This window comes from Capra hircus, chromosome 3 (genome assembly GCF_001704415.2).
Source record: "Capra hircus breed San Clemente chromosome 3, ASM170441v1, whole genome shotgun sequence".
NCBI classification, from domain to species: Eukaryota; Metazoa; Chordata; class Mammalia; order Artiodactyla; family Bovidae; genus Capra; species Capra hircus.
In genome coordinates, this window is record NC_030810.1 from 11,104,934 (window position 1) to 11,131,800 (window position 26,867).

The following is a 26,867-nucleotide window of genomic DNA, read 5'->3' on the forward strand; positions in this document are numbered from 1 at the left end:
AGGGTGTGAGGGGAATTTTGGGTTACCAGGTTGCTGACCTTTAGCGAGGGGGGCCCTCCCTCTGCATCTTGAGCCTCCGTCAAGGGCCTTGGCCTGCCAGGAAGTTCTACACACCATCCATTTTGAAGAAAGGAAAATGGAAATGGAGAGGGCACCCCCCGCCCCTTAAACGTGAGGGCTCTTCCAGCCTCGGTGGGGATCTCTGCCCAGCCTGCAGCTCACCTGAGGTTTTAGGATTGCTGGGCAGGTCTGCCTTCAGTCGGGACAGGGTTCCTCCGGGATTTTTCAGGGCCTGGACTGGCCTCAGGTCTGCGGTCCAGATCCCCAGCATGTGGCAGGCTGTGGGGCAGGTGCTTTCTCCCAGGACTGTTCCCCAAGCTCTGCCTGCTGCCTTGGGCCTGGCACCAGCCCCGCCCACAGGAGCAGAGATCCCTGATTTCATTCATAATGTGTATCAGATGTTGAAACTTCGCCCTCGGGATCCTGAGCCAGCTGTCATGCTCCACTACCCCTGAGAGCTTTAGGAATGTTCCAGGGAGGCTTGACCCATCTCCCCCAGCTCCAGCCACTGCCTTAGTTTGGTTTCTGAAAATGCCTCCTGGCATTTACTTGGTGCAGAGCCCAGGCAGCTTTGGAGAACAGAGCATTTCCGACGCAGTGGTGATAGAACCCCTGGCTGGGGGCTGGGGAAGAATGCATGCTCTTTGAGAAGGTGCAGAACAAGAGTCCCAGAGAGCTCCCCAGGTGCTTTATGAAATCCAGAGGCTCAAGACACCTCTGCATCAAGGCCAGTTTCAGCACAGCGCTGTTTATACAACAGGCTTTATTGAGATTGTGTCAATACAGTCAATACTTTTTTCTTTTCAAAAAGAAGCTCCATTTTCTTTGATTCCCAAGTGCATTTTTCCTGAATCTCCTGTGACACAGGCCACATAATAGGTATGTAGGGAACTAAGCTTCCTATACCAGGTTAGAAAGAAACTACTAATGGAGAACACTTAATCTTAAAAAAAAAAAAAAATGAGGAATTAGAATACAAAAATGCACAAGGTAATGTAGTTTTCATTGTTAAAACCCAACACAGTTTATCAAAGCTAGTCAGTTAAGTGGACACCTGGAACTAAAGTCCCATAAACATTTTGGAAACCACCTACCTCTCCCCAAAGGCTTCAGGAATGACACTTAGCAGAAACTCAGTTCTGTAAAACAGCTCCTTTGTTCTGTTCTGTTTTTTGGCTCCCCATACCCTCAGGGCCCTGGACTTCACTGGGAGCTGGCGCCTTTCCACCCGTCAGAACCCTTCCTCACAGGTCAAATGGCAGTGGCTTTGACTCAGGATGCTGAGCAGGTGGCCCCATGAGGTATGACTTAAGACTTAGTTCCCATGGTGCTGATGGATAAAAAACCCACCAGGAACCCTAGCCCAACCTGCTCTTGAAGTGCCACTTGGGCAGATTTGGGTTTTCTTTTCTCCTTTTTGAAAGTTGAAACGAGCAGTCAAAGGGTCTGCTTGATTTGGAGAAGTTGTGGGTGGGGAGGAGGCCAGCCCAGGGGCCTGAGGGAGCCACAGCCTAACACGTCAGAAGTTGGTGATCAACCTCCTTCCTCAACATCGACAGGCGGGGTGAGGGCCAGAGCTGCAGCACGTCCACGCTGGGTCCTCATCTCAGCGGTATTCACTCAGCTTGAACTAGGGGCCGAGGGGAGGGAAGGAGGTCTTGCCTTTTTCCTGCAGAGGGGAGCTCTGATTGGGGAAAATGGCAGTAACGTCCACCTCATCCCAAAGGGGCCTGTTGGAACCCTTTTTCTCAGGGCCTCAGCCTCCTGGGCCCTAATCCTGCCTTGGACAGGAAACTGGAACCAGAGAGTGGAAGGAGAGGAAGACCCTGCAGGTTAACCCCTGGAGTCACGCACACCCACCATCTGGCTCTTCCTAAGGAGAAGCGGGCAGCCGCCTTCATCCACGAGCTTGCGTGCACCTCGCTCTGCGGTGAACAGGAAGCTCTCTGCCATGGGGCTACTGGGGGTGGGGCCGGCAGGCACCCCTTACAGTTTTGTCTGAGTAAAGCGCTCTCCCTCAGCAGGTGAAAGGAGAGAGGAGGAATACTCAAGACTTGCTGATTGCCGGCCCTGCCTCGTGCCACCTGTGGCAGTCCTTAGGGGCCTGGGCGGCTGCCCTCACGCTGAGCAAAGCCAAAGCTGGTGGGGGCAGCCTTGGGGATGGAGATGAATGTGAGGAACGGCCATCCTGCACCAGGCCCACACCCCTGCCCCTCACAAGCCACCGTTCTCCATGGCTGCAGCCTGAGCAGTGAGTGGGGTTCGGCACTGCCCAGGAGCCAGCAGGGGCGGTCACGCACCCATACCCACCGGGGACAGGCCCACAGCCACAGCCCCACCGCTAGGGTCGCAGTCCTGACAAGGTGTCCACACTGGCCACCGCCATGGTTCCCCTCCTCTCCCTTCCCCTGGAGAGAAACAAAAGCTCTTTGGGAGATCCATCACCTTAAGCTGGAGGTCCCAGGGCTGCTGGAAGAGCCCCAGCCAAGAACTGAGGGAAGCCGCGCCCCATCCCTTGAGCAGGTGCCCTCTGAGGGCCAGCAGGCTGGGCAGGGCTTGGAAATATGTCTCACCAGGGGAATGGGGGGCGGCGCTCAGCCCCCTCTCACTGCTGACTCACTGAGAAGCAGCTTCCTTCACCGCCTGGCAGAGCCCAGGACTCACAAGCGGGCAGGGGTCTCCACCAGCCGGGCGGAGCATCCTGGAGCCCTGCCAGGGGGCCAGGCAGGGCAGGGAGCACAACCCCCACCACTGCACAGACACGTGGGGCAGAGGAACTCAGGCCAGCTTCTTCCGGGAAGAAACCTCAGCCTGCGTGGAGACAATCCAAGCCGGTCTCCCCAGGCCGAGGCTGCGGCCGCCTTGTGCCCGCCTCTGTCTCAGTCTTTGGTTTTTTCCTTTAAATGGAGGTTCTTGGTAAGTGAGAAGGTCTCTCTACCGCTAAAGAGGAGGAGGCCAGGCAGCACAGGTTATGTGGGACACAGCAAGAATCCCGAAAAGGAAGAGTGGATGTACTCGGTGGAGTAGAGGCCGTTGGCCTGGTCCGAGGGCATCTGCACCCAGACCTGGTCGTTGGGCCGCAGCTGCAGCACGGCCCCGCCAGATGCCTGGTCCAGGTAGCCCTTCTTGTACTCGTCGTAGGTGTACGTGGCCGGCACGTTGTTCTTATAGAGGGCCACCCACACGTTGGTGCCCTTGACATGCACGTGGTAGGCGAAATAGTAGACCCCGCCCACGGGGCAGGTGAAGATGCCCGTGGCCGGGTTGTAGCCACTGTGGCCGTTGTAGAGAGTCCGGTCAAACTTGACGGGCATGCCCGAGGCGGGGAAGGGCGAGGTGAGCACAGCGGTAAAGGCGGGCGTGGCATGGGCCGACAGCTCCCCCAGCCCCAACTGTGGCTTCACCCCCTTGCCCAGCACAGCTCCCTCCACACCACCGTTGGGCAGCTGCAAGCCAGCAATGCCAGTCTCGTCGAAGGCCCCTGGGGCTCCGGGGGGGCCGGGGGGACCAGGAGGCCCAGGAGGGCCCGTGAGTCCTGGGGAACCTGGCACCCCAGGAGGCCCTGTTGGCCCAGCCACGCCAGGTTCCCCCACTTTCCCCTCTCCAGGGGGCCCCGGCAGGCCTGGTTCACCCTTCAGGCCTGGCAGACCCTGGGGCCCGATAGGGCCAGCCGGACCCTGAAGTCCCGGGATTCCTGAAGGGCCCCTCAGGCCGGGCTGTCCAGGGAGTCCCAGGTCACCTTTCTGCCCCAGGGCTCCTGCTGCCCCTGGTCCTCCAGGGCGGCCCATGAAACCTGGCTCACCTTTGGGCCCAGTCGGTCCAGGAGGTCCATGAGCCCCTGGAAGCCCCCTCTCTCCTGGGAGCCCAGGTTTCCCAGCCAGGCCACTAGGCCCTTGATCACCCCGAATGCCAGGCACTCCTGGGGGTCCTATAGGCCCTGTCTCCCCCTTAGGCCCAGGGACCCCACGTCTGCCAGGGAGCCCTGCAGATCCCGGAAGTCCAGGGGGCCCCCCGGGGCCCTGTGGGCCCTGTTCCCCCGGCTCCCCATCCTCACCTGGCTCGCCCCTGTCCCCCAAGAGCCCTGGGACCCCAGCTGGGCCCCTGTCCCCCTTGGGTCCTGGCAGGCCTGGCATCCCATAACCAGTAGGGCCTATCAGGCCAGGGGGGCCCCGGGTCCCTGGTTCCCCTTTGGCTCCTGGCGGGCCCTGTGGCCCTGGCAACCCTGCTGGCCCCGGTGCCCCCACCCCATCCACCCCAGGGGGCCCCTTTGGGCCCAGAGCCCCAGGCTCCCCCCTAGGTCCTGGCACCCCAGGAGGTCCAGTGTCACCCTTATCTCCAGGGGCCCCAGGAAGCCCATCCAAACCTGGTTTGCCTAAACCAGCCGGACCCGGGAGACCCGGGGGCCCCGGGGCTCCCCCCTGCCCTGGGGCTCCAGGTAGCCCTGGCTGGCCCACTCCATTTTCACCCTTGAGGCCTCGATCACCTGGGGGCCCAGGCTCTCCCTGGGGTCCTGGCTCCCCCCCAAATCCTGGGGGCCCCGGCACCCCCTGGGGGCCTGGTTTTCCAGGGACAGCAATGCCTGAGGGCCCAGGGAGGCCAGGGGGCCCTGGGGGCCCCCGGAGGCCCTGGTCCCCTCGAATCCCTGGCTCCCCCCGAAGCCCCGGCTGTCCTGGTGGTCCAACCTTGCCTGGGAGCCCTGGGGGACCAGCCTTGCCCATCCGAGAGAAGCCGGGGGGGCCGGCGGGGCCAGGTTGCCCGTGGAGCCCAGGTTTTCCGGTGCCTGGTTTTCCTGGGAAGCCAGGAGGGCCAGGGGGACCCCGTGGCCCAGGCTTTCCAGGGGGTCCGGGCTCTCCTTTCAGGTCCATCGGCAACAGTGGTAGAGGCATTTCTGAGAGAAAAAGAGAAGAGGCAGTCAGGGGCCTGGGCAGTGGGGCCAGGGGACCCATCTTCCCACTCCCTAGCCAGCATGGGGTGCAACTTGAGAAGTTAGGGTTCTGTACCTGCTCATGAAGACCACCCTGGCCCTCCCTCCCTTCTCTCATGAAAGGCGCAATTTGGGGGTGGTCTGGTGGCGGTCTTGGGAGCTGCAGGGTATCCACAGCCGGGCTCCTAGTTCCCAACCTACGCAGGCTGGGCCTCCCTTCCCCAGCAGCCTCCCATCCCTGCGGAACTGTGGTGGAATGGCCAGCAGGCGGCACAGCAGCCCTCCTTAGAGCCAATCGGCGCCAAGCCCTTCCTACTTCCCCCCAAACCTTCCCGCTCCTCTCCTACCCAGAGACCACCTCCGCCAGCCAGCCCCACCCCACTTCCGGGCCCTTTTTGCGGGGGAAGGCCCTGGACCCGCATCAAGAAGCAAGTGGAGGTGGGAAGGTCTTTGTGGGGTGGACGGGCTGTGGCTGAGAGAGGGCCTGGGAAGAGCCGGTGGCGGTCAGGAGACGGAGTTGGGGTCAGGACGGGCCGAGGCGGGGCGGGGCGACGCTCACCCAGGTACTGGCCCTTGCCCTCGCGGAAGGGCGGCCCCACGGGTCCCTTGTGCATGGGCTGCACGTACTGCACCGGCGGGTAGCCCGCTGCCCCGGCGGCCCCACCGCTGGCAGCCGCCCTCGGCCCGCACCCCAGCAGCAGCAGCATTAGCAGAGGTGGTGGCAGCGAAGACAGGGGCGTCAGAGCCCCCTGCATGGCGTCCGCGGGCGTGCTGCGGGGAGGAAGGAGAGAGGCCGTCAAGCCAGTTCATGGGTGGTTTGGCACCAGGCCCAGGAGCTCACAAAAAAGATGAAAATTTAGTTATTATTCACAAGCAATTCTCAGTCTCAGAGTCTGCAGAAGTTACTACTAAACCTCTCCTAACCCTGCCCATAGCTCTCTGTACAGGCAGGGGTGGGGGTGAGGTTCCTGGACAACAGCCTCCCAAACCATCCACTTGGCAGCCAGATGCCCTTCCAGAACACCTCTAACCTTGGCACAGCCCTGCCAGACACTGTTTGATGATTACACACCCACTACCACGTGCTGGACTGGCGCTCTGCCAGGCATGAGGCTAAGCTCTCCAGCATGGGAGCTCACTTAATCCTCCCAGCACTTTAACGAGGTATTGTTACTGTCATCCACATTTTCCAGATGACAAAACTAAAGCAAACGTCTCTAGGAAGCAGCACTGGGATTTGCCTAAGGTCTGTCTGACCTCACATTAAGTCCAGGCTTTTCTGGGTTCCCCACCATCTTCTGGATCGAGTCCTTTGTGGGAATTCCCTGGCTATCCAGTGGTTAGGACTGAAGGCTCTCACGGCCAGTGGCCCAGGTTCAATCCCTGGTTGGGGAACTAAGATCCCACAAGCCTTGAGACCATTAATTACATATATATGTATGACTTCCCATATATGTATGGGCTTCCCCTATAGCTCAGCTGGTAAAGAATCTGCTTGCAATGCTGGAGACCTGGGTTCGATCCCTGGGTTGGGAAGATCCCCTGGAGAAGGGGAAGGCTACCCACTCCAGTATTCTGGCGTGGAGAATTCCATGGACTGTATAGTCCATGGGGTCGCAAAGAGTCGGACACGACTGACTTTCACTTCACATGAATATGTATGACCGAGTCCCCTTGCTGTTCACCTGAAACTATCACATTTTGTTAATTGGCTATCCCCAATACTTCCCAGGTGGCGCTAGTGGTAAAGAACCTGCCTGAAAATGCAGGAGAGATAAGAGACACAGGTTCCATCCCTGGGTCAGAAAGATCCCCTGGAGGAGGGCACGGCAACCCACTCCACTGTTTTTGCCAGGAGAATCCCATGGACAGAGGAGCCTGGTCGGCTACAGTCCACAGGCTTGCAAAGACTTGGACACGACTGAAGTGACTTACAGGCATACCCCAATACAAAATAAAAAGTTTTTAAAAATTGTAAATTAAACAATAATTTTTGTAAAAGTCTTTGGTTCCCAACTTGGTGTTCTAATCATCTAATCAGTATCTGTGTCTCCAGCTCTATCATCTATTGCCCCTTTCTCTGCCGCTCCCCTGCCCCATACCTTTGCCCCAGTCACCAGGCAGCCTCACCCTTCCGGGCCTTTGCACCTGCTGTTCCTCTGCCTGCAGTGTTCTTCCCCTCACTCGTCCTGCAAGACCCAGGGAAGCTGTCACTCCTTCCTCTACAGAATTAACTCCTCACTCCAGTGTCCTGACTTAGCCCTGTCTCAGCATTCAGCTCAGCTCTGAGAACAAGGACTGAGTTAGGAAGAAAAACAGGCTCCAGATTTGGATAGCCAGCCTAAATCTTCCATTCACCAGGTGGCGGAGCCTGACCAAGCAGTGTCCACTCCGTGAACTCAGTTTCCTCATCTGTAAAATGGAATAACATGTCCACACTGAAACGTGTACGTGGATGTTCAGATTGGCATTATTCATAACAGCCAGAAAGTAGAGACGATAAGTGTACATCAACTGATGAATGGATGGTGTGGAATATTCAGGATGTGGAATATTACTCAGCAATAAAAAGAAGTGAAGTACTGATAAATGCCGCAATACAGATGAATCTTGAAAACATCACCAACTAAAGAAGCCAGGCACAAAATCATATAATTCTGTTTGTAGGATGTGTTCGGAATAGGTAAATCTAGAGAAAGTAGTTAGCTGAGTGGTTGCCTAGGGCTGAGGCAGGTAGACGTGGGGAGTGATTGTTAGTCACAGGGTTTCTATTGAGACCCCTGGTGGTGGCTCAGACAGTGAAGAATTTGCCTGGAATGCAGAAGCCCCAGGTTCCATCCCTGGTCAGAAAGATCCCCTGGAGAAGGGAATGGCTATGCATTCCAGTATTCTTGCCTGGAGAATTCCATGGACAGAGGAGCCTGGCAGGCAATAGTCCATGGGATGGCAAAGAGTCGGACATGACTGGGTGAATAACACACAGGGTTTCCTATTAGGGGTGATGAAAATGTTCTAAATTGATTGTGATGATGGTTGCATAGTTCTGTGAGTACCTTAAAAAACTGTGGATTCTTATATTTTAAATAAGCCAATTGCATGCTATGTGAACTGTATCTCAATTAAGTTCTTTTTAAAAAACTAGACTAGGACTTCCTTGGTGTCCAGTGTGTAAGATTCTGTGCTTCCACTGCAGGGGGCGCAGGTTTGATCCCTGATCAGGGAAGTTCTGCATGCTGCAAGGTGTGGGAAAAAATAATAATAATAATTAATTAAAAGCTAGGCTAAGAGATTTCCTATTAGTCCAGTGGTTAGGACTCTGAGTTTCCAGTGCTGGGGGTCCAGTTTTGATCCCTGTTTGGGGTACTAAGATCTCGCAAACCTGGAGATGTGGCAAAAAAAAAAAAAGAATTTTCTTTTCAAGCTAGGCTAACAACCTGCTTCTCAGGATTGCTGTGATGATCAGAGATATCTTGGTACCCCAGGGCAGGTACCCATTAATATCTGCATGGGGGACTAGCCTGACATTTCATACACCCCAGGAAGGTCCCACTTGCCCTGGCATCCCTGCTCTGGGCTCCCCTCACCCCACCCAGGGGCTCTCCACACCTGTGTGTGGCTGCAGGAAGGTATGGCTGTGGGCTATTCACATCCAGGGATGCACTTGGGGCTGAGTCTGGCGCTGCAGTGCAGTAGTATTCTTCCAAACTCAGTATCATGCGGGCTTTGCAGGAATGAACGTGGGGCGTTGGGGCGGGATGGTGAAGCTGCCAACCCAGCTCTGCCATCAACCTCCCTGTCACCTTGGGCAGGTCTTCAGCCTCCCTGAGCCCGAGCGTAATATTAACACCTGCCACCTAAGGGCTCCCTGTCTTCACATCACTAACCCTCTCAACGACCCCCGACCAGCTCATGCAATTGTTGTCCCCTATTTTATGGATATAGAAACTGAAGCTTAGACTAAGAATCTTGCCCAGAACACCTGCCCTCAACACAGGCCACCTGCTGTCTGCACCATGCCTGGTGCTAGGCCTCCTACTGTGCAGGCCTAGCCCTTAGTTAACTGATGACAGAGGCCCCGGCCAGGCACTGCCCCAAAGTTTGACTTTCTATCCACATTCAGCCCTGCAAGGCTCATCAGCCCTGTTTTACAGGTGAGGAAACCGGAGTGCAGTCAGGGCCTAAACCCAGACAGTCTGACTCTTAAGCCCCAGACGCTAACCACCGTACCATGAGGCCTCTTGAGAATGGGATAAAGACTCTCCTGCACTGGCCACCTGAGCTGGGGGGATGGGGGATCCTCATACATCACAGAGCCAGAATGTTCTGCCTAGAAGGGGAGCAGGGGCTTGGGCAGAGGGGCAGACCCTGCAGTAGGAAGCAGGAGGAGGGGAGTGAGCAGTTCTGGTCTGAGTGGGCCAGAGGCCGAAATCACGGCACCCCCAGGAGGACTCAAGACAGCCCTGGCTCCAGGGCGAACTTCCCTGTAACTCATACGGTAAAGGATCTGCCTACAGTGCAGGAGACCTGGGTTCGATCCCTGGATCAGGAAGATCCTCTGGAGAAGGGACTGGCAACCCACTCCAGTATTCTTGCCTAGCGAATCTTATGGACAGAGAAGCCTGGGGAGCTATAGTCCATGGGGTCGCAGAGAGTCAGACACGACTGAGCGACTAACACTGCTACTGCTGGGGAGCTTTGGTCCACTTGCCGAGCTGGGTGAGGCCTCACGGAGGCAGGGGCTGATGGAGGCTCAGCTGGGAGGGTGTCTGGGATGGGGAGAACTGTAGAGGGGCACAGGGCACCAGAGGAAGGGCCCCCGCGAGTCCAGGCAGGAGCCCAGGCAGGGCCCCCTTCCAGCTCCCCACTTCTCACTCCTCCTTGGCAAGGCAGGTCTCCAGGAAGCATCCCTGCCCTACGCCCCCGTGGCTCCCTGAACTTGCCCCATCCTGGCACCTCCTGCTCCATGGAGGTGGGGCAGGACCCCGGAGCAGGTGTTTCCTCTGGAGGGAGGCGTGTCTGAGTGAGGATGACAGCTCACACCTTCGCTGGGGCACCGCCTAAGTGCTGCCTCACAGTTCGCGATTGATGTAATCGCCACCAGATCCCCGGGAAAGAGGAACTATGGTGCCTCCTCTTCCTATAGACGAGGCGTCTGAGGCTGAAGACAAGCGGGAGTGAGGCGCCGCCCCCTGGCAGCCAGGGTCTGAGCGGAAGTCTGTTAAGAACCTGAGCTCTTAACCGCTGGGACAGACTGCCTCCAGGGAGAACGTGCCAGAGAGCACAAGCTAGACAGAGAGGCAAGCAGACTGAGAAAGGGAAGCTCTCTTCCAACTCCAAGCTGCCTGTGGGTTTGAGGAGGGAAAACTTACTCCAGCTCTTCAAGGGGAGGCGGCCATGCCAGTCCAGGTTGGGGGCGAGGGGTGGGGAGAGAGGGGCTGGGAGCGGAAGTGTGCACATCACAGGAGAACGGGGCTGCAAAAAGAACGATGGCGCTGGCATGGTACTACATGGCTGCCCAGGTGGGAGGGACTGTCGCCCCCCATGCCAGCCACCAGCAGAGCCGAGGGTGCCTGGGCGCCCCTGCCTCCTGTTCACTGTCATCCCTTTCTCGCCGCCCCCCACCCCGCCTGGCCCGCCGCAGGCTCCCCAGGCTCTGCACGTGTTCCTTCCCTCGGTTCCCCCTACTGCGTCCCCACCTCCTGCCCCTCCCCATTCTTAGACGTCCGGGAAGCCTACTGGATGCCTCCCCTGGGCTCCACTGACACCCGTAGGGCCCCTCACAGCTTCCTCTCCCTCTTTGGTTTTCCTGTTCTCTGCCCGCTCCTCCCCTCCCCTCCATGCCCAGCACAGGACTTGGCTGGTACAGAGATAAATGTAGGATGAACTCAATTTGCTGTCAGATTTAAAGATCACAAGAATAACTCAGTCAGACCTTGCACAGACAAGTGTCACACGGCCCTGGAAGCCCCCTCTTCAGCCCCTCAGAGGGGCTTATGTGTCAGCTAGAAAGGGAACAGGTGGGACATTCACGTGGCCTCGATCAAGAAACTTCAGCTGAGAGCTGCCGCTTGGGGAATAGGGGCACACAGGGAGGAACAGCCGATCCACTTGCTTGCTCCTGGTCTCCCCTCATGGAACTGGTTGGCGAGAGCCCTGAGGCTCAAGCCTGGCTCTGCTGTGTGACCTTGGGCAGACCGTCACCCTCTCTGGTAACCTTTTAGGAAGGAAGGCAGGAGCCGAGGCAACCTGGAAGGGGCGGGGCTGACAGGGGCAGGAGGTGGGATGCATAAGAAGACGCTGATTCAGGGATGGAGCGGTGGCGGCAGCAGGGTAGACGCGGTGTTTGGACAGCTGCAAGTCCTTAACGGGGATTTCCCCCCTTTTCAACAAATCCCCGTAAAACAGCATTTTGTCCAAGTCAGCGTTTTGTGGCAGCCTGGGCCTCCTCCGGGGGGGCAGAGGACGTTGGCTGGGAGCGGGTAGCGTTCCAGGGTCCTTCGGACCAATGAGAGGGGAAAAGGGAAGGGACCCCAGCAGGAAGAAGCGGCATGAATACAACAGACCCCTCTCTCCCCGGACAGGGCTTCAGGAGCAGAGGGGCCTCAGCATTAAGTGACCCCTCCCACCAGTCCTCTCTCCGAAGGTCCCGTCCCAGAGACGATCAGCAGCTCAGCAGCTGGGGGACGGGGGGGGGGGGGGGGGCGGCGGGGTGTGGGGCGGGGGGTGGGTGGGCAGGTGATCCTGTGGAATTTAAGGGCCTGCCCCCTCCCCATCCCATTGCACACGTGAGCTCTCAGAGGTCACGATGCAAACGGGGGCCTGAGCGCGGGGCGCAGGTTCCCGGCGGAGCGTGCAGGGGTGTGGCCAGTGCGGCCCTGGCCGACCCCTGCCTCCCCTCACCACCCCTGGTGGGTGGATGGAACGCGGCTCTGCGCAGGCTCCTGCTGCTCCAAGCCCCCTACCCCAGAAGGGCGGCTGCAGCTGAGGGAGCCGCGGGGAGCTCAGGCAGCCCCGGGGCCTGGCCAAACCACAGGTATGTTATGAGACGCTTCCTGTTGTGGAGACATTTCTGCGGGATCGGCTGCCCCGCTTGCTCCTGTCTCCCCACCAGCCTGGCCGCGCTTTATTCTCTCCCTGGGTCTCTGGCCCTGACCCATTTCTCTTGGTCTCTCTTTCTCTCTCTCTAAGCCCAGTCTCTGCCACTTCAACAGGTGAGCCTCTTTCTGAGGCTCTCCCTATCAGGGGTCCAGCTCTGGGCGGGGTGGGGGGGCCCTAAGGCCCTTCACATTCTAACTGCCCCTGAACTTTCATTCCAGCACAGCTACTTTCCAGCTTTGTGGTAACATAATCTGAACCTCAGTGTCTTCACTTGTGAAAGGGTTACTGACATGGTCTAAGCCATCGACCCCTTCATGCTACCCTGTTCTTTTACCCTGATGGCCAGAAAGTCCTCCCTTCCGTCTAACCTTAGTGCCTCCTGCTGCAAAGCACCATCTCCACCAACCTTTGAAAACCTCAGGTGACTTGCTGCCAAAGGCCAGGACCTTGTGAAATTTCCTAAAAGTCAATTATCTGGGCTTCTCAGCCTTTTCTCTGACTGCTCTTGAGATGCTGCAGACTAGGGGTCACACAGCCTGCTCAGGGCAAGGACGGAGTATGGATCTTGGAAAGAAGCAGAGGAACTGCCCTCCTCACCCACTGGGCATGATGCCCACCCCCCCCCCGCCCCCGCGACTCCACTTCTCCAGGGTTCCTGAGCCCCCCACCCCCCACCTCTCTCCCAGCTTGCAGAGATCAGGAACCCTTTCCCATCCCACTTTCCTGAGTCTCAGATGAAAGGGGTCCTGTCTCCTACTCAAGGTCCCCCCAGCCTCTCTGCACCTCTTCCTCGGGGCTGGGGGGGGGGGGCTCACTGTCTGTGGCTGCCTCCCCCAGTCCCAGCCTCTGCATCCAAGTCTGTACAGGCTTCACCCCTGCCCCTGGCCAGCCTCATCTTTCTCCAGCCCTTCTCAGCCAAGCTTCTTGAAAGAACTCTCTCTACCCCTCACCCTCTCACCTCGCGTGTTTCCTTCTCACCAGCACTGCCTCCCGCCTTGTGACCCTGCTTTCCTCCTTCCTGGAAAGGCTCCTCCTCAGATTCTTCTCTGCTCCTTCCCTCTGCCCACTTTGCAGACCCAGGCTTGCCCCAAGGAGCTGGCTCAGAGCTCTTCTCTTCTCTCTGGATGTTTCTCCTGCAGTTTCCAGCTCTCCCCAGCTCCCATGGTTCCAATCCCAGCACCAAGGACTCCCATGTCTGTTTCCAGCTACCACTCCCCTGAGCCCCAGACTCTTGAGTGCGACTATGAGCCAAGCATTTTCTCCTGGCTGTCCCTCAGACACCTCCACCCAAACTGCTGTCATTATCTTCTCCCCTATTACGTGCTTCTCCCCAACTCCCTGGTGCCCAGGCCAGAAATCAGGACATCACTCCTGACACTTCTGACCCTTCTTCCTTACATGGAATCTCTCTAGCCTATACACTGCCTTAGCACAAGTAGGAAAGGCTACCCCTCCGTCCAGCCAACTCGGGCTTTCCTCATTGACTTTCCCCAGCGTCCTTGAACAGTAACCAACCCGCATAACTGTACATGACAGCCCTGTTCCTTTGCCCTCAAACCCCCAATCCAATCTTGCAGACTCTGTCTCCTCTATTTCTGTCACTTCTCTTCCTTCCCCTCCTCCCCCGTTCTCTCTGTCCTAATAGAGACCTTGTACTCTCCCAACACACAGCCCAGAGCCTGGCACATTCCAGCCATTCAGTAAAGGTTTGTTAAATTGCCAGATCCTCACCTGGATTATCATGACTGTTCTCTCCCACCCCTCAACCTCAGCTTCTCTGTCTTCCTCAGAACATCCTACAGATATTCCAACAGTGCTTCTCAAACTTCAGTGTGCGTCACATGATTTTAAAAACACAGGCTCCTAGCCCATACCCTCAGGGATCCCGATTCAGTACGTGTGGAGCAGGGCCTAGCATCTGCAGCTCTAACAACCTCCCAGGTGATGCTAATGCTGCCTATATGTGAACCACACTTTGGCACAGCTCTGCCAAGGCCCTCCCCGCCCTGGATTCTCCAATGACTCCCTAGTACCAACGTGATAAATCCCATGTTATTCTGCAGTCCATGTGGCTTACTGGAGAAGGTATATAGTCATCCCTCTGAATCCACGGGTGATTGGTTCCAAGACCCCCCGTGGATACCAAAATCCATGAATGCTCGAGTCTTTTGTATAAAATGGTGCGATATCCGCATAGAACCAACGCACATCCTCACATGTACTTTAAACCATTTATAATACTGAATACAATGTAAATACTACGTAAGTAGCTGCTGGGACACAAGGTAAACTTAAATTTTGCTTTTTGGAAATTTGGGGAATTGGTTTTCAAGTATTTTTTATTCACAGTTGGCCAAATTTGAGGATGGATGTGGAACATGTGGATATAGAGGGCTGATTGTACTTTAGACTCAGTGGTAATGTGGATAAAGAAAGCAGAGAGGATGGCAAGATCGCAGTGAAGCTGGCAAACCCCTGAGACCACAGCTGGTGGGGAGGCACACTCCGAGTCTAAGAGTTATGTATGTGAGGAGGAGGTTGGGAACCAGCTTGTTGTGGGAACCATGTGGGCGATTGACATGCCCATCTGTGACCCTTCTGCCACGTCTGTGTCTCTGAATCCAGATCCTCACCTGCCTGTGTATCTGAGGCATCTCCTGGTAGGTCTCTCTCCTGTCTCTGTGTCACCATCCCATTTGCCCACCCTGTTTGTCTTCCTCTGCTCTCTCAAGCCTTATACCTAGATCCTGTTAGAGTTCCAGACTCTGAAATCTCTAGCTGCCGGTCACTTGATGGGAGCCTCCTGAAGGCCACCATTTGTGGCCTTAATGCTAACATCAGGTCTGGGGCTGACATCCCTAGATGATCCCTGAGCAGCCCCACAAGGTCTGGGTGGAGACTTGAGGGGTTCAGTTCCCATGACCTCACTGTCCTGCAGGTCACTGAGACTCTGAACCTCTCAAATTTAAATGTGCAAGCGTGAGGACTGTTTCGAAGCTAAAGAGCTATCTGGAATCTGAGAGTTGGGGGATGGAGGGAGGAGGTTAGGCTGGGACAGGGCTGCCTGGAGAACACCTTATCATCCAGACTGATGGCAGGACAGGAGTGTCGCCTCTGCCCACCTTGTCTTTACTACAAAGTTTCAGTTCCACCAAGAGTCCCAACACCCCTCACCCCTGCAGGTGAGGACCTTAGACCACAGGGGACCTCAACTTGCAAAACAGCATTGGAAGGAAGTTTTAAGGACAGATCAGAGTTCAACATGCCCATAAAGGCAAGAGATGGTGGAATACTCCAAACTGAGTGAGTAAAGAAGACTGAGGGGCTTCTAGGATGGGTTGTATCTAAGAGGCAGAGAACCTGTGGGTCTGAAACTTGAGAGGGAGCGATATAGCCTGGAGATAAAAATAGGGCTTCATTGATGGTGTTGCTGCAGCCTGGATGAGGGCCATGGGCTCACCCTTAGGGAAAGCACCTATGTTTAGGGGTGAGAGGAGCACCAGCATCCTGAATCCAGACACCCCAAACTTGTTGATGTTTCCCTGTACCCATTGCCCACCTTTGCCTGCACAATCCTGCACAACCCTGTTTGCCTGAATTGCCCCTCTCTTTCTCCTCCAGGTGGTGGTGGTTTTGGTCACGAAGTCATGTCCGACTCTTGCAACCCCATGGACTGTAGCCTGCCAGGCTCTTCTGTCCATGGGATTTCCCAAGCAAGAATACTGGAGTGGGTTAACATTTCCTTTCTCCAGGCAAACATGTCATTCCTCATTTAAGACCCAGTTAAATGCCTCCCCCTCCAAGCAGCCTTCTCTGCCTCCCTCAGGCAGGACAGCTTCTCCTCCAGGGCCTGTCTTCTCCGACACCCATCTCATCCTTAGCTGGGGCTCAGCATATAGTAGGTGCTCAGTACAGTCTGCAGCCCGGGTGCTCTAACTCCTGGCCTCTGACAACCCCACCTCCAACCTCCTGCCAGCATGCAAGATGGCCTCTCATAGGGTCCCTTTTCTTTGGTCGCTCTTCCAGAGTCCTTCTCAGCTCTGGGCTGGAGGGGCTTGGGCTGACCTCCCTTCCTGAAGGCGACTAGGCCCACTTCCCAGGCCACCAATCTCTGCTCATCTCTGAGGCTAGCCAGCCCACTACTACCCTGGGGAGGAGCATCTTGGGGGGCAACAGAGTGTCCAGGGAGCTAGGAACAGCCAGATGGGGGCAGATGAACCAGAAGAAGCTGGGCAGCAGACAGGAGCCAGGGCAGCCGTGTATCCTCAGGCAGGTGGCCAGGGGACCGGCCCTTCCTCGCCAGGGGCTCAGGCCTCAGCTGGTGCCATTCTCACTTCCCAGAAGAGGCCTTGAGCTTTTGAGCAAGACCGGACATTGGAGGGCCACCAGACCCAGGCACCCCCAGGCCCTAGGCTGGGCCCCGCCTTCTCAGCCGCCAGTCCCCCATCCCCACCCTACCGCCTTCTGGTTCACATTTGCAGCCTTTTCCGGAGCGCCACCCGCCGCCCGCTGCCTCTGCACGCCTGCCAAGATTCCTGGGCCTTCGCGGCTTCCCTGCGCGGTGGCGGCAGCTTCAGCGTCGGCAGGAGAGGCTGGGTTGGGCAGGGAGGGGGCCCGGCGGGAGCCTGGCCAGGCCACTGCACCCAGGCAGGCCAAGCAAACACGGCTGCGCCAAAGAGCTGGGGCGAAATAGTTCACAAATGAGAAAAAGCTGCTTCCGAGTTGGGCCGGAGGGAGCTGAGGTCACCTGCAAGAGGGGCTGCCCGCTAGGACACCCTGAGTTGGGGAGGGGCTTCCGAGGCAGCTAGGGGGAGCAAGGGCAGAAGGCAGCAAGCACAGGCCTCATGCAGCCTGGGATACTGGAGAACCCCTGCCCCCAAATCTAGCTTACCTTTCAGGTCGGAGGGGCCTCTGAAGGTCCCAGCAGAGACAAGGCCTGAGAATTGAAAGAGGGAAACTGAGGAAGATACCAGGAGCTGGGGAAGCCTCCTGCCCTGACTCACAGCCACCCTAGGGCCTGCCATGGGCTTTTTACCAGGAGCCCCTGCTGAACACTGACTCCAACCTCAGTCTCTGCTCAGGGAGCCAAGATGTGTGCTCCCCCACCCCTACCCCGACCACTGACTTCATTCATTCCACGCACACTCAGCAATGCCCACAGAGGACCCGGTCCTGAGCTGCTGGGATTTTTCCTGTCCTAGGGCCTAGGCTGAGGAGGCCCCTTCTGTGTGCCAGGGTCCAGCCTAAAGAAGTCCCTACAGCCTGCCAGACCCTAGGCTGGGGTGGTCCCTACTTCCTACTGGGTATGAGCTAGGCTCAGCTCCCTGCCCTGCCCTGAACTAGCTGGAGGCATCAGACAAGTGGCCATCACACAGTTGCCCAAGGTCTCTGGGCCATGGGGGTACACAGCAGGGAATACTGCCCTCCCTTGAGTTTCCCTAGAAGACTTCATGCAGGAAGGGGCTGGATCCTGAAGGGTGATTAGGAGTCTGACAGGCAGGCAAAGTAAGAAAAGGAATCTCAGGCAGTAGGAAGCTGCTGGGCAGACACAGGGAAGGTCCAGAGTGCCATGAGGTTGAGAGGATGAGCGGGAGCTGAGAGGGCTGGGCCAATTTAGTGGAGACCCTTAAATGCTATGCTTGTGTTTCTCTGTGAGGCAATGGGGAGCCACGGATGGTTGTTGAGCAGAGAATATGATGTGGTTACAGCCCTCGATAGCCAAGTCCCCATTGGTGGCTCAATCAACCATGATACCTGACTGTTGTAAGCCCTAGCCCAGGTCACACAGCAGAGCTGGGGCCGTAGTCCAAGCCCAGACATGAATCCCTGGTGGATAGGGAGGGGATGCCTAGCCAGCCCCCCTGGCAGGGAGGCCTGCCGACCGCGTCACTCTCTCCCCCAGCTGCTTGCTCGCCTCTGCCCGCTCCCATGGAAACTCTGACATCCCAGCCCTCTCCCTGCACAAGCAGCCAGCTGCTGGAGCCAGCGGCTCCTAAGCCCTCTCTCCAGCTCAGCTGAGCCCTGCCCCCATCCAAGCCACTCTGACACCGTGACCCCAGAGATGGGTCATGAGGCCGCTCTCTCTGAGGGCCCAGCCTAGCTGACGGAGCATGGGTGGGAGGTTCTCACTGCCCAACTTGACCCTGGCTATCTGGCCCCAGTCCCCACCCTCACCATGAGGCTCAGGAAGAGGAAGTGACTTGTATTGGATCTGGGCTTTTGAAAGATGAACATAGATTTAACTGGGTGGTGGTGGGGAGAAGCAATCAGTCCAGGCTAAAGTAGCAGCGTGTGTACGGGAGGCATGAATGTTATGAACGTAATTAAAATAAATAAGCGAACTAACTAATCATAGCTGACACTTATTATGCACCTACTCTGTGCCAGGCTCTCTCCTGGCTCTTCTCGTGAACTGTCTCATTTAGTCCTCAGACCAACCCAATGAAGTATGTGTTCTTTGTCTTTTTACAGAGTGGGAAACCAAGGGACAGAGAGGTTAAGTAATTGGTCAAAGGTCACACAGCTCACAATAGGTAAAGCCTAGGCTGTTGGAGCCAAAGCTTGGGCTCCTAACCTCTCTACATGCAGATGGTTTGAGATGAGAAGAACCGGCTGAGGTCAGCCTGAGAAATGCCTTGAAGAGCAGAATCAAAGACTGATACTGGGGAAGTCTGAAGGCAAAAGGAGAAGGGGTGGCAGAGGATGAGAAGGTTAGACAGCATCACCGATGACATGAATGTAAGCAAACTCTGGAGATGGTGAAGGACTTGGGGTCACAAAGAGTCAGACAGGACTTAGTAACTAAACAACAAGAGCAGCAACAGAGACCCCGAGCGCAGCTTAAAGCTGGCTCTCCATGCCCTTCACACATTAGCCCCTAATAATAATGGTCTCTAGAAATCCCAAGTATAAGGAATTCCCTGTCAGTCCAGTGGTTAGGACTCTGCTTCCATTGTTGTGCCATGGGTTCGATCCGCAGTCAGGGAACTAAGATCCCGTGAAATGCACAGTGCGGCCAAAAAGTAAAAAGTGAAAAATAAAAATCCCAAGCATACTTTAGGCACCAGACATAGCACTAGGCATGTTCCAGGCGTTTTTATCATGCTCTCCTGTAACCTTGTAAGGCGGGAATTCAATCGCTTTTTTGAGAAGGGTTGAGGCCCAGAGAGGTGACATCCATTCTCCATGGTGAAGCACCAGGGCTAGGATCTGAACCTTGGGGCTTGCCAGCCCTCAAATGGCCAAACCCCGGTTCACGTGGGCTTCCTGGAGACTGCTACCACGGTAATGCTCCCCACTTCTCCACCCCTACCTGTGCTGCCTCAACCCAGATGGCAAGAGAGACCAGCAAGGCTGGCAACAGAGTGGGCCACTCCTATCCTGGGCCTCAGGAGCCCACTCCAACTGACCAAGGCTCCTTCAGTCCTACTAAATAGGAAAGTCGGGAGGGTGGGTGTGCCAGGGCAGGGCCTGAGCCCGCTTCAATGGGACTCTGTTCTTAACCTGCACTCTCTGCTGCCTTCCCTAATCTCCTGAGCCCCTCCACTGGCGACATCGCCTCCTTGCACAGTGCCTGCCTCCAGCTAAATCCCAGACCAGAGGTGGGTGGGACAGTCTGCACCCCCTCGTCCCCCACCATCTTCTGAGAGCTCAGGCTCCCTAAGGACACTGGCCAGGGCCCCAGGCCCGCTTCCCCATCCCAACTTTCCAAACAGAGGTGCGGATTGATGGCCAGGAGGCGAAGAATCGACTCCTCCCAGAGCGGGGCTCATGGGACAAGTCTCCATTTTCTGAGCCCTTACCGGGAGCTGGCCCTCGGCTAAGAGTTCTGCTTAAAAAATCATAACAGGGTATGAACCACTCTGGAGCCCAGCTGCTCACATTCCTCTCTCAGCCCTGCCTCTTACTAGCAGTGACCTCATTCATTTGTGCCTCAGCTTCTTCGTCAGGAACGTGGGAGCAATTCCTACTTTGCAGAGCGCTGGAGCGAATGAAGGGCGTTGGTTTCACATAGCCGACTTCCAGCAGCGCTGGGCATTAAGGGAACATTCAATATATGTTTGCTATTATCATTGTCTCCATCGCCATGATTGGCCTCCCCCAAAGCCCTATGAGATTAAATTAGAAACCCTATTTTACAGATGAAGAACCGGAGGCTCAGAGACAAGTCACTCGCCCAGGTCTGCCAGCCAGCCCGTGGTGAATGATGCCAGAATTGGGACCCAAGCCCAGTGAGTTCACAGATGATGATGACGCCTCGCGGCTCCCTGGAGTGGAGGGCCAGCGTGCATGCATGCATGCGTGTGTTGGGTTTGGGGCTGGGATGGGGGTCCTCCACAGCCCCTCAGCCCCTCCTGCCTGACCCCCAGGGGCTCCGCTGCCCAAGCCCCTGCCGCCGCTGCAGGAGGGGGCTGTGCATTCCTGGCTAAGCAGCCGGATTTGCTGTGCTCCGGGAACTATGAAAAGAATGTTTGCCACGAGCTGAGCCGTGGTCGCCTGTCAGAGGGAGCGTGGCCTGGAGGGCCCACGCAGAGCTGAGTGGCGGCCAGGAGCCGCTGCGGTGGGAGGGAAGCAGGCTAGACGGGAGAGAGCTTCTGGTTAGCGAGGGCAGTGGACGCTGCAGGGGGGGACCGGAGAGTCGGCCTCCGGGGGCCTTTCGGGAGAAGAGAAAGGACCCCTCCCCACACACAAGCGACACTGCTCCTCATCACAGGCTCCAAGGAGATCCGAGGAGGCATTACTGGCCCATCTCATGGATGGGCTTATGCAGACCCAGGGGGAAGCTCACTGCCATGGCAGAATTGAGACCTGAGGCCCGGACCCCTTCCTCCCAGAAACCACCCGCCCTCACAGGGCCCACCGGGTCCACAGCGCATCTTGAGATATCAGAAAACACAATGCCAGCCCTCTCAGTCCTTGCTGTACTTCCGCCTGACCTTCTCATGATTACTGCTCCCCACGTTCCCTGACCCTCAAAAAAGCACCTTGTGTATGACAGTGCCTGGCCCACGGCGGACTGATGAGAAACAATTAAGTTTCCATTCCCTTCCCCCCACAAACCGAGCCCTGGAGAGGGCAGGAGCCTGGGAGGTCAGCGGGGGAGGAACATGAGCTGTACATCCTTATGCACCTGGGAGCGAATCCCAGCTTGACACTCTGAAGGGGGACGCTTGGCCAGGTTACGGGCCTCTCTGATCCCTCCACTTCTCCCTCTGTTAAATCGGCTACCGACCTTTGCCTTGCAGCAGAGTAATAAGGACTAAATGAGATATGCAAACACAGGTCCTCGTGCATAGTGGCTGCCCAGTAAACTCTTACTGTTACTCTCCCCCAAGGGGACAGAAAGAATTGAAGTTAGAGAACCTCTGTTGACAAGGTCCCCTCCATCCCAGATTCTGGATGGCCCCTGTGAGGGGAGCATAGCCTCCGGAGGGAAGGGAAGCCGGCGCCCAGGGTCCCATCCTTAGGGCTCAATTCCTCCACTGGCTGCTGTGTGACCCTAGGCGAGTTCCTCTCTGAGTCTCTGTAATCCCGTCCAGGAGATGAGCCAGCAGTGCTGGCATGGCTCTCTCCAGGAGGCAGTAACCCTCTGCCACCCGCTTCTTCTGCCCTCTAAGAGCCAGAAATCTCAGCCTGCATGGGGACAGTCACCTCTCAGTTCAAGACTTTCCAAGAATCTGAATGGAAGCAGGGCCAGGCCCTCCCCCGTCCCTTCCTAGGATCCAACCAGAGGGGTGGAACAGACTCTGATCAGAAGTCTGGATGAAAGTTCTTGGCTCTGCACCCTGATCATGTGTGACCCGGGATTACTCCTCACCTCTCTGCAGGCAAAAGGACCCTGGAGACCAGCATTAGCATTCCCATTTTATAGATGAGGAAACTGAGGCACAGAAATGGGAAGACCCTTACTCAGAGTCACATGGAAAGTAACCTCAATCCGACTCCCAAGGTCAGAGTCACGTGGAAAGTAACCCCGATCAGCTCTTCCCCTCACTGCACATGCTGCTTTCACTTAAGACCCACTGTCCACATCCCACCACCCTGGAAACGTCCACAGAACACAGCAGGCCTGAAATGCCCTTTCTGGGACCATGACTTCCCTAGCTGATGTCTGGGCACAGTTGTGCACACACATGGCCTCACACACTAAACATACAGGCTTCTAAACATACAGGCCTCACAGACACTAACTAGCCCCCAGCCACATGGCCACACTCAACAGTCAGCCCCCTGCACCTAAGCATACCAGACCCTGGGGTTCAAACCCACACCTCCCCGTGATCTGCCTCCTCTGGGGTCAGACCACAGCCATTCAGAGCACGGTCCCTGGCCCACCCTCTTCTCACCCCCATAGTCAAGCATCACTGAGGTCTGTCCAGTCTCTCTCCTTATTCCTCTCCATCTATACCTTCCTCTTATCCCCATGGCAACCACTCTTGTCCAGCCTCCTAAGCGGCCTCCTTGCCCCCAAGAGCAACCAGAGTGATCCCCAATTGGCACCACTCTGCAGCTCACACCCTTTCTCTGAACAAGGTCCTAGGAAATCTGACCTCAAAGTAGTTGTCAGTCCCTCCACTCACTCCCCCGCTGTGTGAGCCGTGAGCCGTGAGCCGGCAAGTACTCACCACCACTGAGAGAACTCTGCAGCTTCCCACCTCCACACCTTCGCATATGCTGTTCCTTCTGACTGCAATGTCCTCATTTACCCTTTCCTCCCTCTGCACCTGTCAGCTAGAGTCACCTCTTCGCTGCCTCTTCTGATGGCTCCTCCACACACACTTTGGCTTACAAGGTGCCTCCCCCCACGTACCTCAGTGGGCACCCTGAGACACAGCTGCACCCCATATGAGAGGCTGCTGCGCCTCTGTAAGTGCCTCAGGCCACATATGGGACTGGTTTCATCTGAGGCCCCACTCTCCTACAAGGGGAGCCCCATGCCTGCCACTGGGGGGCCTGGAGTGGGCTAGGGGACCAGTAGGGCAACCAGCCTTCAGTTTGGCTCAGACCCGGAGCAGGGGAGGAGGTGGGGTGCTCAGGCTGACAGCCCTGTTGGCTGTCTGCCTGCCCCATTCTTGCTAGGAGATATTTTCACCTCCACTTTTCTCTCCTCCTCCTCTGAGCCAGAGAATAAGCGGAAACTAATTTGCACTGTGATAGAGTGAAACTGGAGAGACCCTACTGAGAGAGTGTGTGTCTGTGTGTGCGCACGCGTGCGTGTGTTGTCCTGTCTGAGTGCGTCTGGCTGGGCCATGTGGGGCCTGCCATGTGTCTGCAGGAGTCCGTGTGGATGTGCGCGTGTGCATGCGTGCACATGCCCTGTCTGTTGTTTCAGCATCTGTCGTGGTGTATGTTTCAGTAGAGCATGTTCTGGTGTGTGATTGTGTGTGACTGTCAGTGGGAGGGAGTGTAACTATGCAGCTGTGCGTGACTCTGTATGTCTGCAGTGTGTCCTCATTATTGTTTTGGGGTGACTGCATGTCCGAGGGCCTATCTGTGTTCACCAACCCAGCAAGAGGCCAGTGGGGACAGCTATGCACTAACCGAGGCCACCAACTCCCCACGCAGAGTTGCTGCCCTCTGCATCTCCTCTTTTGGGATCTAGAGTGGGCTCTCTGAGGGCTCCCCATCTGCTCAGGGCAGTGAGCGTCAGTCCCCTGAGAGGAACCCCACACTGCCTAACCCTCCAGTGCCCCCAGGTCTTCCAGACACCCAAGGCCGCTCCCTGGGAGGTTGCCTTCACTAAGGGCGCTTCAAGGAAGGGGTGAACCCTACCACCAGACAAGGGCACAGACCTTAGCAAGAGATGCTGACGGCAGACAGGAGGAAGGGCTTCTGGGTTGCCAGGGTCCCCTGAGGGAGGTCAGTGGTATTTCTGTATCAAAAGCCTGGCACGTTCTCACACACACCGAGGACCTCACATAAGCACACACTGATCGACACACACGTGAATGTGTGCCTCACAAAGGCACACACGGACAGGCTCACACTGCACACACACAGCAAGCAGACTCCGAGGGTCTGCCCTTCAAAGCTCGTAACTCCCAGGCTCCTCTGGCTGAACAGTGTCTCCCCACGTGCCCCAACAACCCCAGGGGAATCCCATGGTCACTATGTCTCCAGCTCCAGGACAGACACTGGGGAGGCAGTTCTGGGCCCCCCAGATCCCAGCTCCTCTGAGTCAGGCACCAGCCCCCCTCACCCCTCCGCAGGTCTCAAACCTGAGCTGCAGCAAGGTGCTGAGCCTCTGGCAGAGACAGCCCTCAAAACCTCAGTCTCAGGTTTGGGGGATGCTGTTAGGACACCCCGAATAGCAGGGACTTGGGGGCAGAAGCAGAAAAAAAAAAAAAAAAACAACAACAACGGAAAACCAGGAGCTGGCCAGCTAACTAGAACCAGCAGAGACGGGGAGAGGAGAGCCTGGGGTCTACAAGGGTCGGGGGGAGTCTAAGGCCCCTGCTCCCTCCTGACCCTGCGATGGAAGCGTTGTCATCCCATTTCGCAGGTGGGAAGGGAGACTCCCGGAGGTGAAATGACTGCTCCGAGCCACATGGCCAGGGATTCCACCCGGGCCTGTCTGAAGCTGGAGCCCCCGCTTCTGGGAAGGGAGGGAAGAGGGGCTCCCTCGTGCCAGCGCCGACCCCCGGCCCGAGTCCCCCATCCCGTCCTCACCCCGGAGTCCTAGGCGCCGGCCCAGGTGTCCCCGACAGTCTCGGGAGAAGCGGGAGAAGCGCAGGCCGGGTCTTGCCCTCGGAGCCCCCAAGCCCGGCAGCCGCGCCGCCTCCTCCCGGTTACCTGCAGGGGCGGCCGCCGGGCGCCGCTCCTGGCCCTCGAGGGCGGCCCGGGGCGCGCGGGCTCCAGGCAGGGGCGTCGTCGGGGTCCGCGCCGGCGGGGCTCCGCGTCGCTCTGCCGGCCGCCCCTCGCGGCTGCCGGAGTGGGCGGGCGGGCGGCGCGGGGGGGCCGGGGCGGCGGGAGGGGCGCGGCGGGGCGGGGCCTCCACCCTCTTTCCACAGCCGCCGCCAAGGCCCGCGCCCCGCCCGGCCGAGCGCGCGCCCAGCCCGGCCTCGACAGCCGCCTCCCTCCCGCGACCCACTCGGAAACCCCCACCCCGCGACACCCGGGGCAGCGCGGCCCCCGTGCACCCTCCTGCATCGCACACTGTGCCAGCGTCTGGGGCCCCCTGCCCTCTGGGGCCACCCGTCGAAAGGGGACACAGACCCAGACCTGGCGCCCAGGAGGGCATGGTGTGCTCAGCGCGGGGAAGGGGCAACACCGAGATTGTTGTTTAGTGGCTCAGCCATGCCCCACTCTGTGCGCCCCCAGGAACTGAAGCCCACTAGGCTCCTCTGTCCACGGCAAGAATACAATCGCCGTCTCTGTGTGTCCTGCATTGGCAGGCGGGTTCTTTAGCATGGAGCCACCTGGGAAGCCCAGCACAGGGATGGTGGGTCATACATGAGGAGTTGTCGGAAGGCTTCCTGGTGGTGGTGACCTAGCCCAAGGGCCAGTACTTAGGCGGGTGGCGGGAGGAGGGGCGCTGGTGATCTGCACATTCTGAGTTTAGGGAGGTGAGCCTGCGTACACACAGAAGCGGGCAGCGCGATCTTGTAGGCCATGCAGAAGCTGGTTAGACTTCACTTCAAGGAAATGGGGAGCCCCTGAAGGCTCTGGAGCAGTGCAATGAGGTGGTCAGAGCTGCACTTTGGAAAGAGTCCCCTGACTTCTCTGCAGAGAAAAACAGAGGCAGGGACGCTGGAGGAGGCTACTGCTCAGGAACTAAGATCCCACATGCCCAGCATGCAGCTCCCCAAAACAAACAATGAAACAACAGCAAGAGGAGTCAAGGAGGTGGGATAGGCAGGATTCGGAGGTGGGGGCAAAGGACCTAGACCTAGAAATGAGGACAGAGTCTAGGTTTCTGGTTGGGCAGTGGGGAGCTGGTGGTTCGGAAGGAAGATGGCCAGATGCACTTAGCTGCACACCCCTATGGGCTTCCATGTATCCAGCAGAGTTCTGAGCTAGAGATTAGGAGCCCGTGGTATACAGATGGTAACTGAGGCCATGGGAGTGATGTTCAGGGAAGAAGTGCTCAGGCCAGGGCCATTAACAGTAAGAGGACATGCATGGGGAAGAGAGGTCTGCAAAGGAGATTTGGAAGGTAGGATGGGAGTTGGGGGGAAGCCAAGAGGGCAGTGACTCAGAAAGCAAAGGCAGGGTGTTTCTAGAAGGCTAAGGAGGCCCAGGGTCAGACATCACAGTCCTTTGGGACTGGCAGGGGCTGGCGGCTGAGTTTGAAGGAACAGGAGTCAGGCGGCAGAGGCCAAAGGAGTGGCCACTGGGGAGGAAGCAGAGGCGGCGAGTGCAGGAGGAGTTCTAGAAGGCACGTTGGGGTGAGGGGGTGCGTGTCTGTCTGGTCTAAGTAGGAAAGACCATCCACAGGTCCAGCAGAGAAGCAGGAAGGGCCTACGGCTGTCTGTCTCTGGGTCTGGGCCCACCTCCATGGCCCCCTCCTTCTCCCACCGCTTGCCCTCCAAGGGCCTCCCACTTTGCTGTCCCCCTGCCAAGGTACACACCAGTCCCGCCACTCCTAGACGGGGCCTCTCACCCACCTCCAGAGTCTGGGCCCACTCCTATGCTGGCCCTCAGAGTGGGGCGGGGTTGCACGGGGTCTTTGGGCCTGGCCTCCTGGCCTGAGCCAGCGCAGAGGGACTGCAGGGGAGCCAGGCTCGGGCACTGCCCAGGGAAAGGGGAGGGGGCCGGGGTGGCAGGATACCTAAGAGGAGACTGG

At 57.5% G+C, this 26,867-nt stretch overlaps 1 protein-coding gene across 3 annotated transcripts; it reads right to left on the reverse strand.

The window, feature by feature from the left end:
• Positions 805-24,988, reverse strand: COL8A2 (collagen type VIII alpha 2 chain). 3 transcript variants are annotated; one of them, XM_018041576.1, is made up of 3 exons: positions 24,875-24,988; positions 5,544-5,755; positions 805-4,948 (listed from the first exon to the last, which is right to left on the reverse strand). In XM_018041576.1, exons 2-3 carry the CDS (start codon positions 5,737-5,739, stop codon positions 3,030-3,032), a joined length of 2,115 nt encoding a protein of 704 aa, XP_017897065.1. In that variant the 5' UTR covers positions 5,740-5,755; positions 24,875-24,988; the 3' UTR covers positions 805-3,029. The 3 variants fall into 3 exon arrangements, with proteins under 3 accessions (XP_017897065.1, XP_017897056.1, XP_017897058.1); XM_018041567.1 differs by lacking the exon at positions 24,875-24,988 and adding an exon at positions 16,974-17,010; XM_018041569.1 differs by lacking the exon at positions 24,875-24,988 and adding an exon at positions 13,041-13,126.